Source organism: Orcinus orca, chromosome 4 (genome assembly GCF_937001465.1).
Source record: "Orcinus orca chromosome 4, mOrcOrc1.1, whole genome shotgun sequence".
Taxonomy (NCBI): domain Eukaryota; kingdom Metazoa; phylum Chordata; class Mammalia; order Artiodactyla; family Delphinidae; genus Orcinus; species Orcinus orca.
The window spans coordinates 37,501,877-37,523,260 of record NC_064562.1 but is presented as its reverse complement, the minus strand read 5'-3'; the positions used below and the strand labels follow the sequence as shown (position 1 = coordinate 37,523,260).

General features: G+C 42.7%; 1 protein-coding gene and 1 pseudogene across 1 annotated transcript; one reads left to right on the top strand and one right to left on the bottom strand.

Moving 5' to 3' along the window:
* Positions 1–6,898: 6,898 nt before the first annotated feature.
* Positions 6,899–18,029, bottom strand: LOC101272063 (tripartite motif-containing protein 60-like; annotated as a pseudogene).
* A 1,243-nt stretch (positions 18,030–19,272) lies between these two features.
* TRIM75 (tripartite motif containing 75) lies at positions 19,273–20,678 on the top strand. Its single transcript, XM_049709427.1, is given in 3 exon segments — positions 19,273–20,106; positions 20,109–20,320; positions 20,387–20,678. Coding segments are annotated over 3 exon segments (1,338 nt in total).
* Positions 20,679–21,384: the final 706 nt, after the last annotated feature.

Below are 21,384 nucleotides of genomic sequence, written 5' to 3'. Positions count from 1 at the left end.
TCCAGCAGGCTTTTCTTATGATTTAAAGGAGGAGGTTTTCACTCTTCCCCAACAATATTTTGGCCTCCACAAAATGATCGGCACATTTCACGTAGACTTGACATTTAATCCTGAAACTGCTCACCACAGTCTCATCATCTCACAGGACAGGAAAACGGCAACATTTTGAGGGATGGAACCAAACTGTGTTCTTAATCCCGAGGCATTTACTTCCCACCTAGAAGTCCTGAGTTCTGAGGGATTTGACGCTGGCAGGCATTTTTGGCAGGTAAAAGAAAAAGGCCTGGGTGAATGGTCCTTAGGTATGTGTAAAGAAACTTTCCCCAGAAATGCTCCATCATCACCATCCCCAAGCAATGGCTGCTGGCGAATTCAGCTCTGGGGTACTACTCATGGCATACGGAATTCAGGATACACCTGTTGGATTGGCGTTTTTCTGGACTATGAGTTGGGGGAAGTTTCTTTTTACAATTTGAATGATAGATCTCATTTATATACATTCAGTGACATATTTACAGAAAGACTTATGCCCTATTTCTCTATTGGACCTTCTTCCAAATCCCTTAAAATAAGTCTAGTTGAAGATGAGTGCTGAGCCCCTTTGGAAGACATTCTGTGTGTTCTACTTTCTTCCTGTGTTCAGGGAAAGTCCTTGCAATAAAGAGTCTGAGTCCATCTTTGATGTCTGACTGCTGATGTCTTTTTAATCCCCCCCTCTGGCTTCACCTCTGCCCCATATCTGGGCAAATGGTCAGGGCAGCCCGACCTTGACTAGGCTTAGGGTGGTTCTAACCCAGGAAGGCCCTGCCTGCAGAGGAGCTCTTCCAAACCAGCAAAAACCTCCAAGCTAGTGGCTTTTTTCCTTTCTCTCAAGCCATTTTTGGACCGGTGGCTTCCCTGACTCCACATGAAGCTTCAGTGAGTGCAAATAAACCATTTTACACCCTCTTGGTGTGTTTGTGGCATTAGCAGTTTTGACAGCAGAATCAAATTTTGTGTGGCTTGAGTTTTGCCTCACTGGGTTGACCATAATCGTCCTTAGAATACTGTATAATCCAAGTTTATTTTTCAGATATTCTGATTCCCCACAGGCAGGGTATATTCATTTTTATTTTTCAACTATCATAATGCAGGATGTTTCAGCCTATGTTTTCTAAAATTATAGTACTGAACTTGCAATTCCCCATTTCTCCTGTGAAAAGTTTGGAAATCTATTACAGATTCCTTGAAAATGTAATATTTACCAAAAACAAAACAAAGGAAAAAAACCACTTCACACTATTGGTTCTTCCAGAAAATTCTATCACAAAATATCTAATTTGTCTTTTTTGAAGTATAGTTGATTCACAGTATTGTATTAGTTTCAGATGTAAAGCGAACTGATTCAGTAGTGTATGTATGTATATATACTGTACTATAGAGTAAATCCTTTTGTTTATTTATTTTATGTAGGGTGGGATGTAACTGTTACTCCCACACTCCTAATTTATCCCTCCCTCCTCTCCTGTTTGGTAACCATGAGTTTTCTATTTCTGTGAGTCGGTTTCTCTTTTGTATATAAGTTCATTTTTACTATATTTTAGATTTCACATGTAAGTGATGTCATATGATATTTGCCTTTCTCCATCTTACTTACTTCACTCAGCATGACAATCTCTAGGCCCATCCATGTTGCTGCAGATGGCATTATTTTATTCTTTTCTATGGCTATTTAATTCTATAATATTCTTTCTATTTTATTCTTTTCTATGGAGTAATATTCCATTGTATATATGTACCACATCTTCTTTATCCATTCTTCTGTTGATGGACATTTAGGTTGCTTCCATGTCTTTGCTATTGTAAGTAGTGCTGCTATGAACATTGTGGTGCACATATCTGTTCGAATTAGAGTTTTCCTCTTTTCCAGATATATGCCCAGGATTGGGATTGCTGGTTCATATTGTAATGCTATACTTTCTAAGGAACCTCCATACTGTTTTCCATTGTGGCTGAACCAATTTACGTTCCCATGAACAGTGTAGAAGGGTTCCCTTTTCTCCACACCCTCTCCAGCATCTATTATTTGTAGACTTTTTGATGATGGCCATTCTGACCAGTGGGAGGTGATACCTCATTGATGTTTTGATTGCTTTTCTCCAATAATTAGCCACATTGGGCATCTTTTCATGTGCTCGTTGGCCATCTGGATGTCTTCTTTGGAAAAATGTCTATTTAAGTCCTCTGCACATTTTTTGATTGGGTTGTTTATTTTGTCCATGTTGAGTTGTTTGAACTCTGTATATTTTGGAAATTAAGCCCTTGTTGGTTGCATCATTTGCAAATATTTTCTCCCAGTCCATAGGTTGTCTTTTCATTTTATTTATGGTTTTCTTTTCTGTGCAGAAACATGTAAGTTTGATTAGGTCCCATTTGTTTATTTTTGCTTTTTTTTTTTTGCCTTGGGAGACTGATCTAAGAAAACATTGCAGTGATTTCTGTCAGAGGATGTTTTGCCCTGTTCTAGGAGTTTTCTGCTGTCATGTCTTATATCTATGTCTTTAAGAAATTTTATTTTTGTGTATGGTGTGAGGGAGTGTTCAAACTTTATTGATTTACATACAGTGGTCCACCTTTCCCAACATCACTTGCTGAAGGGACAGTCTTTTCTCCATTGTATATTCTTGCCTACTTTTTAAAATTAATGGACTGTAGGTGTGTGGGTTTATTTCTGGGCCCTGTATTCTGTTCCATTGATCCATATGTCTGTTTTTGTGTCAATACTATGCTGTTTTGATTCCTAGAGCTTTGTAGTAGTCCTCTGAAATTTGTAGGGTACTTTTCTTCTTTTTTTTTAAGACTTGCTTTGGCAATTCTGGGCCTTTTGAGGTCCCATATAAATTTTAGGATTCTTTGTTCTTGCTCTGTGAAAAATGTCATGGGTCATTTGATAAGGATCACATTAAATCTGTAGATTGCTTTGGGAAGTATGACCATTTTAACTATATTAATTCTTCCAAGAGCATGGGATATCTTTCTATTTCCTTGAATCATCTTCAATTTCCTTTATCAGTGTTTTATACTTCTCAGCATGTAAGTATTTCACCTCCTTGCTTAGGTTTATTCTGAGGGGTTTCTTTTTTTTTTCAATGTGATTTTTTTTTTTTTTTTGGTACGCAGGCCTCTCACTGTTGTGGCCTCTCCCGTTGCAGAGCACAGGCTCTGGACGCACAGGCTCAGCGGCCGTGGCTCACGGGCCTAGCCGCTCCGCGGCAGGTGGGATCTTCCCGGACCGGGGCAAGAGCTCGTGTCCCCTGCATCGGCAGGCGGACTCTTAACCACTGTGCCACCAGGGAAGCCCTCAATGTGATTTTTTTTTAACTTTCTCTTTTTGATATTTCACTGTTAATGTAAAGAAATTCAACAAATTTCTGTATGTTAATCTTGTATCTTGCTACCTTGCTCAATTCATTTAACAGTTCTAATAGTTTTTGCATGGAGTCTTTAGGATTTTCTATATAGAGTATCATGATAATGGCATATACTGACAATATTACCTCTTTCCTTCCAATTTGCATACATTTTATTTATTTTTCTTGTCTGAATGCTATGACTAGGAGGTCCAATACTCTGTTGAATAGAGGTGATGAGATTGAGCATCCTTGTCTTTTTCCAGAATTTAGCAGGCAATCTTTCAGCTTTTCACTGTTGAGTATTATGTTGGTCGTTGGTCATAAATGGTTTAAATTATGTTGATATATATCCCCTCTATACCCACTTTGGTGAGAGTTTTTGTCATGCAGGGATGTTAAATTTATTAAATGTTTTTTTGGCATCTATTGAGATGGTCAGGTGGTTTTTATCTTTTGTTGATGTGGTTTATCACATTGATTGATTTGTGTATGTTAAACCATCCTTGTGAACTTAGGATGAATTCTACTTGGTCATCTTGAATGATCTTTCTTTTTTAAAATTTTTATTGGATTATAGTTGATTTACAGTGCTGTATTAGATTCAGGTATACAGCAAAGTGAATCAGTTATACATACACACACACCCACTATTTCCTAGATTCTTTTCCCATATAGGCCATTACAAAGCATTGAGTAGAGTTCCCTGCGCTATACAGTAGGTCTTTATTAGTTATCTATTTTATATACGGTAGCATGTATATGTCAATCCCATTCTCCCAATTTATCCCTCCCCCCTTAGCCCCTGGAAACCATAAGTTTGTTTTCTATATCTGTATCTCTACTTCTGTCTTGTAGATAAGTTCATTTGTACACTTTTTTTAGATTCCACATATAAGTGGAATATGCACAAAAAGCAAAAAAAAATATCATATGATATTTGTCTTTCTCTCATCATGTCAATCTTTAGGTCAATCCATGTTGCTGCAAATGGCTTTATTTTGTTCTTTTTTATGGCTGAGTAATATTCCATTATATATATGTACCACATCCTCTTTATCCATTCCTCTGTTGATGGACATTTAGGTTGCTTCCATGTCCTGGTTATTGTAAACAGTGCTGTAATGAACATTGGGGTGCATGTATCTTTTCAAATTATGGTTTTCTCCTAATATATGCCCAGGGGTGGGCTTGCTGGTATAATCTTTTTTATGTGCTCTTGGATTTGGTTTGCTAATATTTTGTTGAGAATTCTGGCATCTGTATTCATCTAAGATATTCACCTATAATTGTATTTTTTGGGGGTATCTTTGTCTCCTTTTGGTATCAGGGTGCTGGTGGCTTCATAAAATGTCTTTGAGAGTGTTGCCTCCTTTTCAGTATTTTTGCAGAGTTTGTGAAGGATCGGTATAAATTATTCTTTGTAGACTTGATACATTTCCCCAGTGAAGCCATCTGGTCCTGGACTTTTGTTTGCAGGGAGTTTCTTTTTCCTATAAATTTTATTTTATTTCTAGTGATCTGTCTGTTCAAATTATCTGTTTCTTCTTGATTCATTTTGCCATGCTGTATTTTCTAAAAACTGGTTGATTTCTTCTAGGTTGTCCATTTTATTGACATATAACTGTTCATAATATTTTCTTATGGTATTTTTTATTTCTGCAATATCCGTTATTATTTCTTCTCTTTCGTTGCTTATTTTGTTTAATGGATCCTGTCTCTTTTCTTCTTGGTGAACCTAGCCAGAGGTTTGTCAATTGTGTTTATCCTTCCAAAAAAGCAGCTCTTGGTTTTATTAATTTTCTATATTGTTTTTATTAATCTCTATTTTATTTATTTCATCTCTCATCTTTATTATTTCCTTCCTTTTTCTGACTTTCAGTTTTGTTTGTCCTTTCTCTAATTCTTACAGGTGGTAGGTTAGGTTGTTCATGTGGAGTGCTTCTTGTTTTCTGAGGAAGTTCTGTATGGCTATAGACTTCCTGCTTAGAACTGATTTTGCTGCTTCCCATAGCATTTATATGGTTATGTTTCCATTGCTGTTTGGCTCAAGGTATTTTTTAATTTTCTATTTGATTTCATAGTTGACCCAATAGTTTTTTAGTTGCCTGTTGTTTAGTCCCCATGTATTCATTTTTTTCTCATTTCTCTTTCTGTGGTTGATTTCTAATTTCATGCCACTGAGGTCAGAAAAGATGCTTGAAATAATTTCTACCCTCTTAAATTTGTTAAGGCTTTGTTTCGTGTCCTAGACTGTGGTCTATCCTAGAGAATATTCCATATGCATTTGAAATAATGTGTATTCTGGGTTTTCTTTGGATGTGGCATCCTGTATGTATCAATTAAGTCTAGCTGTCTTATTGTGTCATTTAGGATTTCTGTTGCCATATTGATTTTCTGCCTGGAAGATGTGTCCATTGGTGTCATTGGACTGTTAAAGTCTCTGACTCTTACCATATTCCTGTCAGTTTCTCCTTCTCTGTCTGTTAGTGTTTGTTTTATGTATTTAGGTGCTCCTATACAGGGTGCATATATGTTAAAGAGTTTGATAGCCTCTTAAGGTATTGACTCTTTTACCATTATATAGAGTCCTACTTCATCTATATTTCTGGCTTTTGTTTTAAAGTCTATTTTGTCTGGCATGTGTATTGATACCACTACTTTCTTGTAATTTCCATTTGGATGAAATATTTTTTCCATCCCCTCACTTCCAAAATATGTGTGTCTTTTGCCCTAAAGTAGGTCTCTTGTAGACAGCATGTTGTAGATTCTTGTTTTATTTTCCAATCTGCCACTGTATGTCTTTTGATCAGACCTTTTAGTCCATTGATATTTAAAGTACTTTTTCAACCATAATTCAAAAAGAGTCATGTACCACAATGTTCATTGCAGCACTATTTACAATAGCCACGAAATGGAAGCACCCTAAATGTTCATTGACAGATGAATGGATAAAGAAGATGTGGCCCATATATATAGCGGAATATTACTCAGCCATAAAAAGAAACGAAATTGAGTTATTTGTAGTGAGGTGGATGGACCTAGAGTCTGTCATACAGAGTGAAGTACGTCAGAAAGAGAAAAAGAAATAGCATATGCTAACACATATATATGGAATCTAAAAAAAAGGGGAAAAACTGTTCTGAACAACCTAGGGGCAGGACAGGAATAAAGATGCAGACATAGAGAATGGACTTGAGGACACAGGGAGGGGGAAGGGTAAGCTGGGATGAAGTGAGAGAGTGGCATGGACATATACACACTGCCAAATGTAAAATAGATAGCTAGTGGGAAGCAGCTGCATCGCACAGGGAGATCAGCTTGGTGCTTTGTGGCCACCTAGAGGGGTGGGATAGGGAGGGTGGGAGGGAGATGCAAGAGGGAGGAGATATGGGGATATATGTATACATATAGCTGATTCACTTTGTTATACAGCAGAAACTAACACAACATTGGAAAGCAATTATACTCCAATAAAGATTAAAAAAAAAAGTATAGGGAAAAAATCTATCATTCTAATTGTAGAAGGAAACCTCACCCAACACATAGTTCAGAAAAATACCAATCTTACTGGGTTCTACCATGGACAGGATGGTTTCTCTTAGGACTTGACACAACATAAGTTCTCTAAACATACCACCCATCTGCCTAGATGGGACCCTCAACTACTGGGTGATTTCGCCAGTTCCTAGGAAAATAATCTCGGCACAGTCTTGTTTCCCGCTTCTATCTCGCAGTAATGTCTGCCAGAATGAAATCTATTACAACATGGGACAGCAGGACAGAGATAAAATCTACTTGGGTAATAAAAAGTTTGGCTTTCTCTTTCCATATTGCACAATTTTTCCATCCTCGGAGACAATAAGTTGAGGATATGCTGTTTCAAGGTCTAAAATCACATCTACTAGAAATGGCTTGGTAATTCTATCAATGCCAGAATATTGTAGAGGAAGGTTAAATCCATACTTGTTTAATTGGAATGAAAATGCTCAGAGCATTTCAGGATTTGATACTTGCACTGGATACTCTTAACCTGTCTCAGTAATTCCAGTTCTGACTGCACACACTTACCCACTACCTCCCTCAGCAGATGTTTCAATGTGGAAGCATGATCTGTAAATGTTACAAAATTTTCATAGAGTTTTGTTAAAATGTCCATCTCTTCATCTTCCATCTGCTTGGGAATATCCTCTTGCTGATTCTGTAGAAACAGTCTAAATTTGCTCACATTCAGAATTTATTTCTTCTCTCCTATATTTAACCTGCTTCCTCTGTTCAACTGATTGGCTGGCTTGCAGAGTTATCACTTTTTCAACTTGTTCCATATCACTCTTCAAGGGCTCAACGGTACACTGTAGAATTTTCTTGTGATGAGAGGCAGCTTTCTTAATGGGGCAAATGTAGTGTTTCCATTGTTGAATGAAGAAACTGCACTGTGTACATAAAACCTCTAGATCCTTCCATAAAAAGGGTCAGAAACTGATTGTGCTTCTCACACACAGAACTCTCTTTCTGCCCCTTCCACGTGCTCCTTCTGATCTGGAGTAAATTAGCAATTTCAGTCAAATGACTGAGCTGGGGAAGGTATCACCTAGGTCCTTCCAAGCCATGTTGATGCATGAGTGACAGAAGTTGTGCCCACAGTTGATGGTTACTGGATCTTTCCAGTTATCCACACAGATGGGGGTAGCTAGACACCTCTTGTGGCTGTACCAAGGCTGTCACGAACTCCACTGAGTTGAGAACAGAAGTGGTGGATAAGAATGCTCCCTCTGGCAAGGCCTGCTCAAGCTCAAGACCCAGTGAGAAGTGGATATCCTCCCCCAGCGATAGCAGATTGAACAGTTTTATGTTTCACTGGACCGCCATACTGATGACAGCCACCGAAGTCATGTTCAGTCCCCTGTACCTACCTCAACTTCAAGGGCAAGGGAGATTCACTGCTTGTAGCTCTATCACAAATTAGCCCACCCAGATTTAACATTAATGACTTTCTTCTACAAGTAACTAACCACAGGTTCAAGCAAGTAATCTCTCCACTGGGGAGAAAAGCTTTTAATTTCAAAATTTCCTAGACTGGCAATCACAATATAATAATTATTTCAGGCAAGAATCATCAATGACTGCAAATACTGTAAGGTAAAATTTCATGGGAAATAATATATTCACACAATCTCAAAATATCACTCTGAGAATTATAGTTCATGTATAGAGAGACAAAATAAGTGCTTTACAATGTAGAGACTAGAGAACACCTCCTGACCAATGAATGGATAAATTGATGGCCTGCGATGGGAAGAAAAACAGCACATATGGAACAGTTCTGCCCCCCACACCATTACCCAAATCTAATCACAGGGAAATAATCACCAAAATTGAAACCATGGAACATTCAATGGTCTTAAACACTGCATAAACAAGAATGACACTGAAAAAGAAATTATGGGGGAGTGTTCTACATTAAAAGAGACTAAAGAAACAACTAAGAGAAATTCATGATCTTAAGCTTTGATTCTAGATAGGCAGGAAAACTGCTGTAAAGTGGATAGTATGGGACAAAAGGGAAATTTTGAATACGCACTATTTATTGGACAAGAGTAATATCATAGTTAACCATCTTGAATTCTAAAATTACACTTTAGCTACATAAGAAAGTATTCTGTTCTTAGGAAATACATAATGAAATACTTATAGATGAGGGGTCATGAACTTTTAATGTTACTCTGAAATACTACTTTACCAAAAGCAGGTGTCATGGTTTTGGTATGATGTGGGAGTGTGATGGCTGTGACTATAAGACTTCATAGGGATGGAATAGTTCTCTATTTGGTGGTGGCTACATGAATCTGCATGTCATAAGTGTCACAGAACTGTATGTACTCATTTGACCAATATCAAATTCTTGGTTTTCATATAATATTGTTAAGAAACATGGGAACGTAGACAGTGGGTCCATGGGACCCCTCTGTACTATCTTTAAAAGTTCCTTGAATCTATCATTATTTCAAAATATTAAAGTTTAGAACCCAGGTTATAATCCTCAGTTTGGCTCAAATGAAATTCCCGTTTTTATTCTTAACTTGATTGTTAATTGAATTTTGTCAAAAACATGTACTATTTTTTATACTTTAAAAAAAAATCATAATGTTGATATCTATAGTCAATATCACATTGATTAATAGCCACTCTCCTTCATGGACACGTCACCTTCATCTGGCTCTATCAAGACCACTTTCAGAATGACGTTGTTAATCCACTAATTGCCAAATCCAATGGATTTTTTTTTTTACATGTATATGAAATATTTTTATTGTTGTTAGTTTTATAGAAACAGGGTTGTATTATTCACACTTTTCCACATCTTGCTTTTCTTTTTTTTGAATTTTTTTGAATTTTATTTAATTTATTTTTTTATACAGCAGGTTCTTATTAGTCATACATTTTATACGCATCAGTGTATACATGTCAGTCCCAATCTCCCAATTCATCACACCCCCACCCCCACCCCCACCCCCCGCTGCTTCCCCCCTTGTTGTCCATACGTTTGTTCTCTACATCTGTGTCTCAATTTCTGCCCTGCAGACTGCTTCACCTGTACCATTTTTCTAGATTCCACATATATGCCTTAATATATGATATTTGTTTTTCTCTTTCTGACTTACTTCACTCTGTATGACAGTCACTAGATTCATCCACGTCTCTACAAATGACCCAATTTCGTTCCTTTTTATGGCTGAGTAATATTCCATTGTATATATGTATCACATCTTCTTTATCCATCCATCTGTCGATGGGCATTTAGGTTGCTTCCATGACCTGGCTACTGTAAATAGTGCTCCAGTGAGCACTTGGGTGTATGGGTCTTTTTGAATTATGGTTTTCTCTGGGTATATGCCCAGTAGTGGGATTGCTGGGTCATATGGTAATTCGATTTTTAGTTTTTTAGGGAATCTTCATACTGTTCCCCATAGTGGCTGTATCAATTTACATTCCCACCAACAGTGCAAGAGGGTTCCCTTTTCTCCACACCCTCTCCAGCATTTGTTGTTTGTTGATTTTCTGATGATGCCCATTCTAACTGGTGTGAGGTGATACCTCATTGTAGTTTTGATTTGCATTTCTCTAATGATTAGTGATGTTGAGCAGATTTTCATGTGCTTCTTGGCCATCTGTATGTCTTCTTCGGAGAAATGTCTATTTAGGTCTTCTGCCCATTTTTTGATTGAGTTGTTTGTTTTTTACTATTGAGCTGCATGAGCTGTTTATATATTTTGGAGATTAATCTTTTGTCTGTTGATTCATTTGCAAATATTTTTTTCCCATTCTGAGGGTTGTCTTTTCATCTTGTTTGTAGTTCCCTTTGTTTTGCAAAAGCTTTTAAGTTCCATTAGGTCTCTTTTGTTTATTTTTGAAAAACATGTGCTATTGATTCATTTCTTTGGTAAAAATCTAGTAACTGGAAGAAGTGGCAAACGAGGTACCTAGAGAATCCAGAAGGCTGTATGTGGTCCCTTCGCAGCGCCCTCTAGTTGTTTTGAATGTGTGGTTCCCAGACCAACATCATCAGCATCACCTGGGAGATGGTTAAAAATGCAGCTTCCTGGGTCCCACCTGGGATCTACTGTGTCAGAACATGCAGGGGTGGCTCAGCAGTCTGTGTACAGGCCTTCCTCCTTTCATCACCCTGTGACTTATTTACAAATGGAGGGATGGTGGTACCCTGCATCGAGCAGGGCTGTTGGTGCCATCTTTCCAGCAGCGTTTGCTCACTTCATGCCTCTGTGCCACATTTTGGTAATTCTCACAATATGTCAGTTTTTCATCATTATTATATTTGAATGGTCATCTGTGATGAGTGATCTTTGAAGTTACTACTATCACCCACTGAAGGTTCATATGATGGTTGTTAGCATGGCAATAAAAATTTTTTTAATTAAGGCATTACATTGTTTTTTAGACAAAATGCTATTGCACACATGATAGACTACAGTACAGTGTAAACATACTTTTGATACACATTGGGAAACCAAAACACTTACATGACTCACTGTTTTGTGATAGTCCTGTTCTTGGAGTAGTCTGGGACCAAACCCACATTTTCTGAGTTATGCATGTGTCAGTAAGATCTCTGAGTGATTCTGACACATGCTGAAATTTAAAACTGATTTACAAACACTTTCTATGTGCTCCCCCTCACTGGGGAGGCCACAGTTACCAGCTGTGTCCTAAAGGTTCCTCAATCTCTAGGTGTAGTTCAGGTGGATCTACCTGAAAGTCTTGTGTCCAAATGTCATTTGGCCATTTCTAGATGCCTCTTCCCCAATTGCCAACACTTCATTCTGTCTTACATTGAATTAATTACCCCTCCTAGCCTCTTAGGAGGTAGGTAATCACGGGATTACCTATTTCAGTGAATAATATCTCCACACCCAATGGCCCACACCACTTTTCCTCAACTCCATTTCTCTCTCCCAAATCAGGGTGGCAGCAGCTCTCACCAGGGCCACTTCTCTATTATCCTAAATGGCCCATTTGCTGGGTCCTCTTCAGTCCCTGTCATCATTCTGTTCTCTGGAATGCACTTTTCAAAAAAAAAATTGATCTCATTACACCTCTGCTTTAAAAACTCATCTCCTTTACTGTTATTAGGATAAGTATCCTGACCCCACACTGGGGGCTTGTGAGGGGAGATTGTTGGCAATGCCTGTTTTTTAATACCTGGCTTCTTATTTCAGAACTGCATTCTCTTTGTGACAATACATCAAGCTGTACGCTAATGAATTCTACACTTTTTTGATGTATGTGAGACTTCCATAGACAAATTTATTTAAATATGCACAAGCCAGGATCAGATCCAGTCACCCCTCCATCCTGACTACAGAGGGGATGACAAGGAGTGTCCTGAGCCCCTCAATCATGAGAGAGCTCTTTCTCTCACCAGAGTTGGAAACCATTACAGCCACCAGTAAGGCAAACTGGTGTTCACACTCCTGGCCTGAGCACAACTGTGTGAACATGGGCCTGGTGCACTGTAGGAGCACAGCTGGTAAGTGGCAGAGCCAGTGTCAGATCCACTCTCACAGGAACCACGCTCTTCACATCTGAGATTCAGAGCATAGACTGACATTTACCTGCTTCAGGTGCAATTATAATCGTCCTCATGACAAGAGTCACTGACACAGCACTTTCTGTCTTCTCACTTCTTGTTTGAGTCTCAAGTACCCGAGGAGGTAGGTTCTACCACCAACTCACTTCACAGAGCATGAAATCGAGGCACAGCGGGGTGAGCTCACCCGTGCTCCCAAGCTTACAGCTGATAACTGGCAGAGCCCAAACTCAAACCCAGAGTCTTGTTCCAGAGTCCACTCCACACTGGCCACACCTAGGGTCACTGGGACAGGGCAGAGGACAGGGGACATTGTGCAGTTTGGAGGTGGGGCTGGAAGGAAGGCTACTTGGGACCCCACCATGATGCACGTCTGTGGTCACACAGCCAGTGAGTGACCAGGGTCTGAACTCAGTTTCCTCTTACTGCACATCCCTGTTATCACCATTTCCCTTGGCTGGGGGTCACCAAAATGCTTGCTGCAAATGCAGATTCCCTGGCTCACCTATGGAGACAGAATAGAAACAGTTTCTATTTTTAAGTAAACATTTATGGGTGTAGACCGTACATACATAAAGACACACACATCCATTGTTTTGCATCACCTGAGAATGATTACAAAGCAAACACAGCCCTGTAACCACCTACAAAGCCTACCATTTAAACAGTACCTGCTCCCTTTCCCCTCCTGGCCACTCTCCATCACTGCCTCCACTCTCCTCCCCAAAGATAACCGCCACCTGCTGGTAAACCATGCACTGGTTTGGCCTGGTTTTGATCTTCATATGAGGGGAGCCATACACAGTATGTTATTGTATTTCTGGACTCTTCAGCTCAATATGACAGGTGGGGAATTCATCCTTATTTTTCTGTTTTTCAGATCCCTTTTCTTGGTGAATAGTAGTCCATTGCATGCCTGTACTGCTGTTCATTAGTTCATTCTGTTGCTGAAAGCCCTTGGGTTGTTTCCAGATTTCCCCTATTGGGAATTGTGTTGCTATGTGCTTCCTTGCACAAATGGACACATTTCTAAACATAAATAACAGGAGTGGAATTGCTGAGCTGAAGGGTTGTGTAGGTGCATACTCAGCTTAAGTAGAAAGAACCAAACTGGTTTTCAAGGTGGTTGGACCAATTTTCATTCTGATTTTTCTTTTTATCAGCTGTCATCACCTGACACTTTATTGGGTAAGATATTAAAAAAATATGTTAAAACAGTTTTGTCCCATGCATATATGCAGGAGATTTATGTTTTTGTTTTTCATCTGTGCTGCTCTAGGCGAGCAAGGACTTGGTTTTGTTTACTTCAGTTTCCCCAACACTAAGAACACTTAGGTGCTACTCGATGCTCACGTGACAATGTGTAAATACACTAGTATTTATGTTGTGAGTGTACAGTATATGCAGCAAAAAAAAAAAAAAGGTTTAAATTAATGCATTAACAGAGATTATTTGGGGGCATTGGTGGACTTCCTTTTTTATCCTCTACATATTTTAAACAATATACACTCCCTTTTTAAAAAATTGTATTTCCTATTAGAGAAACAATTTTATGATTGTGAAGGACACCATTTTATATAATGTTAAGTAGAGGGAAGCAGATTATGAAACTGTATGTAAAATATACTGCCATTTATCACCTGTCATATAAAAAAATAAAGATGTGGATATATACAAACTTCTGAAAGCACACAGTTGAGAGCATGAATCTTGATTTATCTAAGTGGTAGGATGATGGCTGATTATCCCCTCATTAGTGTTCTTATGTGTTATTGCTGTTGTTGTTTTTTTTTTTGCAGTACGCGGGCCTCTCACTGTTGTGGCCTCTCCCGTTGCGGAGCACAGGCTCCGGGACGCGCAGGCTCAGCGGCCATGGCTCACGGGCCCAGCCGCTCCAGGGCATGTGGAATCTTCCCGGACCGGGGCATGAACCCGTGTCCCCTGCATCGGCAGGCGAACTCTCAACCACTGCGCCACCAGGGAAGCCCTCTTATGTGTTTTTAAATATCTATTTTCCTGGCATAAAATAAAATAATACAAGAAAATATTAATCAAAATAGTGAAAATAATGCCAATCAAAACTGAAGTACTTCATGGGTAGTATGTACTTTCCATGCATTCTCATTTGAAATATTTACTGAATTTCTGGTTATTAGGCTAGAGATACTCTAAGTGTAAAGTATTGTTTCTGTCCCCAACCTACAAATGGGGAAACAGCTTTCAAGGGAGGCAGGATAACCTGCCCTCTTCTCAGGGATGTAGTGCAGCTGAGCCTGATGGGAGTCTTATACTCTGCATATGATGTAATCATAATAAATATTCTCTGCCAACCAATGAAAAGCCTAGTGTGCAGTACTTCGTTGTGCCCTCATCAGTAACTTTCCTTTTACCTAATATTCCCCAGCCTCCCCACTACCTTCTGCAAATTTTGCTCAGGGACGTGTAATTTTGCAGCCTCCCTGACAATTTGCTACCTAACCGGGAAGGGCGGGGGAGCCAGAGGGCCCTGAATCACATCTCCCCTCCTCGGGGAGTAAATGGACAACCTTACAAAGCTTTTCAGATTTCAGTTCATCATCAGCAAAGATGAAATTAAGTGGCATTGAGAGGATCAAGGGAGGATCACAAAGGTGCAATGGAGATCCTGTTTATCACCTGACCTAATCTAGGCAGGGCCTGGCCCTCCTCTCTCTTCTCTAAGCAGCACCTCTGAACATGCCCCACACACCCCTCCATGACCAGGGCCCACCCTCCCATCTATGGAGGAGCCACAGCCTTTAGGGCTGGACCCCAACAGCTCCACCCTCCTGGGGGTGTATATATACCCGTCACATCCCAGACCCCGCCATGTGTTGGGAGAGCAGCCTGAGGACCTGGCCCAGGAACCCAGAGAGAACTGCCCCCTCAGGTAAGCGGGGATCAAGGATGAGGCAAGACCATGGGGCTTCCTGAGCCGCTGCTCCAGGCCCAGCCTAGGGATCCACCTCCAAGGGAATCCAGTCTGGGGTTTGGCATATGTAAAAACCTGTCCTTTATTAGGGTTCCCAGTCCCACAGCGGGCCTTGTCCTAACTCACCTAAATGTTTGCTGAGAGCACAGATGCCCAGTTCCCACCCTGTCCAGGGCCCAAGGATGGAAAGACTTGTATCTGTGTGTGAGAAAGCCCCCAGAGGCTGGTTTGAAGCCCCTGTGGGATCCCCCTCCAAGATGGCTCAGTCAGGGGCACTTTGTGGTGTTAACCAAAACTTCAGAAACCAAGACCTGATTGAAATAGAGGCCTTTATTTGGGGGTTGTTAGGACGGCAGCCCCAGAGACCCGGATTCATGAAGCACTTGACTTGTGTTCCCTGAGTCCAAGCTGGGGGAGGCTTATCAAGGCAAAGAACCTGCAAGTTTACATAAATAAGGGTGCTAAGCAAAGAAGCATTGGCTGGGGCTGCAAATGATTACACAGCTGCAGGTGCGGCGGCGGGGATGTTGAAACTGCAAAGTTGCCCCAGAGCTGTCAGCAGATGCTGTTGTGAAAATGGCTGATGGTGTCCTTGAGCCGCAAGCAGTTCAGAAAATCAAATTCTCAGTGATGCACGGTCATGTCTGAAACCACATCAAAGGTGGCCACCGGGCTCCTCTTTGATTTTTAAATCCATCATCAGTGTGTAGGTGGAGAGTGGAGGGATTAGAGCTATGGGGCCCTGAATGAACTCGGTCTTCCTCAACTTCACCACTGCCTGCTTGCACACACAGAGAGTACAAGTTAAGTTGCCCAAAGTCACTCAGTTCCTAAGGGAGACTGGAAACCTGGCCAGGATTTTAGTCATTTAACAGCTTAGTCCGGGACTGAGGTGATATTTGGAGATGCCATCATGGCGGGATAACACGGAGTTGACAGTCACGTGTGGGATGCAGATTTCCAAAACCTGGGTAAATTTACAACAGCCAGAGTGGAAAGAGTTCCTGATCCTGTCCTTACAGCTCTGGCACATTTTGTTGGGGGAGGTGACCCCTCATGGAGTCGGGAAGCCGGGATCAGGAGGAAGGGACAAGTGAGCTCTGAGCTGGGAGAGTGAGGAGACAAGTGAGGGCTCTGCTTGTACAAAGGTGCTGGGACCAGAGTGGGCTGAACCTGCAGGAAGAGGGCAGGAGGTTGAGTGCTGCAGAGAGCTTGGTGCTGGGAGAAGCTGGAGCTGAGGGAAGGACGTGGTTCTCGTGCCAGGAACAGCAGTCCTGCAGGAGAGGGTGTGATTAGATCCTGGTGTGGGTGGGAGGAGACTGGAGGGGCCCAGTGGGTGGTAGTGGGCTGGGTGGTCAGAGGCTGGTGCAGGCACCCAGAGGAACATGTAGGGACTTTGGCAAGGGTGTTAGTGGTGACAGTGAAAGACATATTCTTTGATCACAGCATCCTGAGCATGGAAAGTCTGGGGTTTTGTTAGTTGAGTACCATAGAGCACCTTCCATGTGCCAGGCCTGCTGCTAGGCACATTTTCCCCCTCCTCCATAAATCCCTTCTGACCTGTCAAAGGTCACAGGGCCATAGATGGAAGAGCCAGGATTGCAGCCCAGGCAGCTTGGCTCAGAATCTCTGCTCGCTCCACCCTACCAGGCTTCCTCTCTTTCTGGCTCCACTACCCTGTTTGCAGTATTTTATAAATCTTTGCCAATCAGACAAGGCACAAAGAACAATCTCTCTTGTTTTTCACTCTGATATCTCTGGATTATTAAAAATGATCTGCTTTGATTTCATTATTGGCATCTTTTTATCTTCTTTACCCATTTTTATGTCCAGATTTTTCATTATGTTTGCTTGAATTGCTTGATATAAGCTAAATATATGCTTGAAGTAATCATGTAGTTTTCTGATTTTCAAAAATTTGCTTCCTCGGCCAAACAGATGGAACATATTTCTCTATAATTTATTTCTATAGTCTATGGTTTTATGGTCACTTTTGCTTTTATTAGACATGCACAGTGAAAACTGCATAAGCCTGTAACCCTACACCACCACCCAGATGAAGAAACAGATTGTTACCAGCACCCCTAGAGCCCTTCTCACCTTCCTCCCAATCACTAGCCCATCCCTCCTCCCCCAGTATGAGCACTGATGCTGAGGTCTAACACCATGAAGTCGTTTCTCCTGCACACACGGTGTGTATTCTTTTGTGCCTGGCTTTTTGTCACACCACGTTACATCTTTGAGATTCACCCCAGTTTTGGGGTGAAGAGTATTTAGTGTCCACACATTGCTGATTAATGTCCCATTGTTTGAACAGACCACATTCATCTAGCCATTCTAATGCCGTGGAACTTTGCGGTTATTTCCAGTTTGGACTTGTGAAAAGCGTTGTATTGAACCTTCGTGTATGTACTTTTGTGCACAGAGTTTGTAGCCCTGGTTCATAGTCTGGATGGTTACACAGCCTGAGTAAAATAACTGAGTGTATGTTCTACGATAGTTAATAATGCAAAATAGTTTTCAAAAGTGGTTGTGCCCACTTACCTCTCACCAGCTGTGTATGAATGATCCAGTGACACCACATATCTCCAAGACGTTATATCTTAGCGCTTGAAATTCATTCTGGGGTCTCTGGACTCAGAGATTGTCTTTAACCTATCCGGGCTGGAGATGATTAAATCAATACACCCCCACCCCCTCCCACCTCCCCCCATACCCTCCATGGATGCTCACTTTCAGCTTTGGGGATCACTTTGCTGATCCCAGTGGAAAGTTTGGAGCGTCTAACAGGACTCTTCCTGTGTGGGTGCCCTGAACTCAAGAGTTCTCAGCCCTGAGAGTTGGTGGCCTCTCAGCCTCTTTGAGAATCAGCAGATGCTTCAAAGGGAAAGCTCCACACCTTCTTCTTAGGATCTTGACTCCACAAATCCTCACTAGTTGGTAGCTCACCACTGTCATCAGGGAGTACGTTTGTATGTGTGTGTGTTTCTCAGCTTCAACTCAAATTGACGTACTGATCTCAATCTCGTTCTGAGCTTGAAGTGAAAAGTCAGTTTTGGGAGGGTGCCCAGAGCAAATTTCATCTAGTCCAAATCCCATCCACTTATGCAAAAAATTTCATATATTCTGTAGTTGAGAAGCTTAAGTGAAAAGTAAATTTTGATGTATTATGAATTCAGTGCTGTTAGAAGGATCTGTGGTTTAAGCCAAAAAGTACCAGTTTTTTAAATTAGATTTTTGACAAGATTGAAATTATTGAAGCTGGGTTTTTTATCCTTTAACGAGATTCTCTTTGAAATGGGATGTTATGTAACTTTCCCCAGGTTCCCAGATAGGAGGTGACTGAGGGGGAGTCCCATCCAGGCCCTGGGCTCTTGTCCTCAAGCCCACACACTTTCCACAGTCCCAGGACCTGGTGCCATCAACCTGTGGTCCATGTGGGTGTAGGTGGGTCATGGTGGAGGGGAGGATCAGAGGATGCCTCACTGTGGCAGTGAGGGTCCCTCAAGACACAGGGCAGCCTTTGCACAGGAAGGATTATTTTCTCATCCCCAGGAAGGAAAAGGCACTTTGGAGCTGTGTCTGCTTTCTGACCCAGAGAGTTGCTGAGCTTGCCTTCACACCCTGGAGCTGCTGAGGGCAGTGAGTCGCCCAGCTGCTCTATGATAGGCCGCAGGAGTGGAGGAAGCCTCTCTGAACACCTGCCTGCACCCCAGAGTCCTGCAACATCCAGGACAGGAAGGAGGGAGACCCGAGGGTGCACCTGCTACTCAGCGCAGAGACCCAGTAGCCCGGCCTCCTAAGAAACCCACCTCAGTGCAGCCCCGATGACTGTGGCAGCGGCCCTGGCTGGACTCCAGGCAGAAGCCAATTGTTCCATCTGTCTGGAGGGCCTGAGAGACCCCGTCACCACTGAGTGTGGGCACAACTCCTGCCGCTTCTGCATCCAGCGGTCCTGGGCTCACCTGGAGGACAGGTTCCCCTGCCCCGTGTGCCACCGCTCGTGCCAGGAGCGGCAGGTGAGGAGAAACACCCAGCTGGGCAGGATGATCCGTGTGGCCAGGCTGCTCCAGAGCAGCCGGAGCAACAGGAGGAGCTGCGAGGAGCCGCGCCCGTGCGAGCTGCACCGCCAGGTCCTGAGCCTCTTCTGCGAGGAACACGTGGAAGTGCTGTGTCCCCTGTGCGCACGGACCCCTGAGCACCAGGGCCACTTGAGGCCGGTGGGCGAGGCCGCGGCTGACCACCGGCAGAGGCTCAGCGCTTACGTGGAGCCTTTGAAGAGGCGGGTGGCAGATGCCCACAGCCTGGTGGCCGCGCAGGACAGAAAGCTGCTGGAGCTGCGGGAGCTGGTGCAGCGCCAGCGGCTGGAGCTGGCCTCGGAGTTCCGGCAGCTGAGCCGGGCTGTGGACGGCGAGCAGGAGGCCGTCCTGGCGAGGCTGGTCCAGGAGGAGCAGGACATCCGGGAGCAGCTGGGCGCCAACATCACCGCCTCCTCAGACCACATCTGCGAGCTGCGGGGCCTCCTGCACGAGGTGACAGAGAGAAGCGTGCTGCCTGGAGCCAGGCTGCTGAGTGGCATCGGGGGCGTCCTGGGCAGGTGCGAGCGTCTGAGGTGCCCCGACGTCTACTCCTTCCAGCTGAGGCGGGAAGGCTGCAGCCTGCCCCCCCGCAGCACTCAGCTCTGCAGAAAATCATTCAGAAGTTCCGGGAGGACGTGACCCTGGACCCCGAGACAGCGCATCCCAACCTGCTCGTGTCCGAGGATAGAAAGTCGGTGACGTTTGCGAGGAGCAGGCAGCTTTTTCCCCCAAGCGCGCACAGATTCTGCACGGAGCCTGCGGTGCTGGACTCTGTGGGCTTTGCCAGCGGCGGGCGGTAGTGGGAGGGGTGGGTGGGCGGGGCCTCGTGGGCTGTGGGCGTCTGCGCAGACTCCGCCTCCAGGAGCGGCGCTGGGCACCTGGAGGGACAGAAACGCCTCTGGACTCTGGGGCTGCGCGGAGGGGATTGTGAGGCCCGCGGGCCGGGGGGCGCCCTTCCCCTGGAGCTGAAGGAGGAGCCTGGCGGGATCGATGTGTATCTGGACTATGAGTTGCGTGCGATTTCCTTCTACAGTTGGAAGGACAGGTCCCACATCCACTCTTTCACCGACAAATTTTCTGAGATCTTAAAGCCCTATTTCTCTATCGGATGCTATACTCAACCTCTTACAATCTGCGCAGTAAGAGATTACTAAGGATGATCTTTGACTTTGCTTCTTTTTCTTCCTGAAATTTATGGACAGTAGGTAGAATGTTTACAACTGTCCTTACATCTGGCACCGAGATTTTTTTTTTAAATGTTTATTTGACTTAAAGTCATGAAGAAAGTTTTTCTCATTTTGTTTTCTATTTTGTTGTTGTTGGTGGTGGTGTTTCCATAGCAGTAGAGATGTTGTGGGAACTAACAGGGACGTGGAGTTTAACTGTAAAGTGTTTCTGGAATTCTAACGTTGGGGCGTATAAAATTGTAATTTCACAGCTTCAGTAAATGTGTGAACACTTGCATATTTCCTATACCTATACATTTACCTGTTCCATAAGCACCTTACACGTTCCATGTGGGAGAGGAAACACACCTGTGTGGAGACAGTTCGCAGGGGGCGTCTTGCACATGTCGGGAGCAAGGGACCGACCACTCAGGACTATGTTTCCCAGGACGTTTTTATGGGAAACAGCCTTGAAAGATAGAGGTGGCATCTCCATCAGAGCACAGGCAGGTTTGTATACTGTCCAGTCTCCCTCGAGGGCAAAGGTCAGGCAGATTTATTGCCCTTTATACAGGGGTTGGGTTTTGCTCATTACCAGTAGTACATCTAAATTACTCTCTTACTTGAAATTTGAGATTGTCCAGTAACTATGACATTATGTGAGATGATTTATACATCTTCCTGGGAGATATTT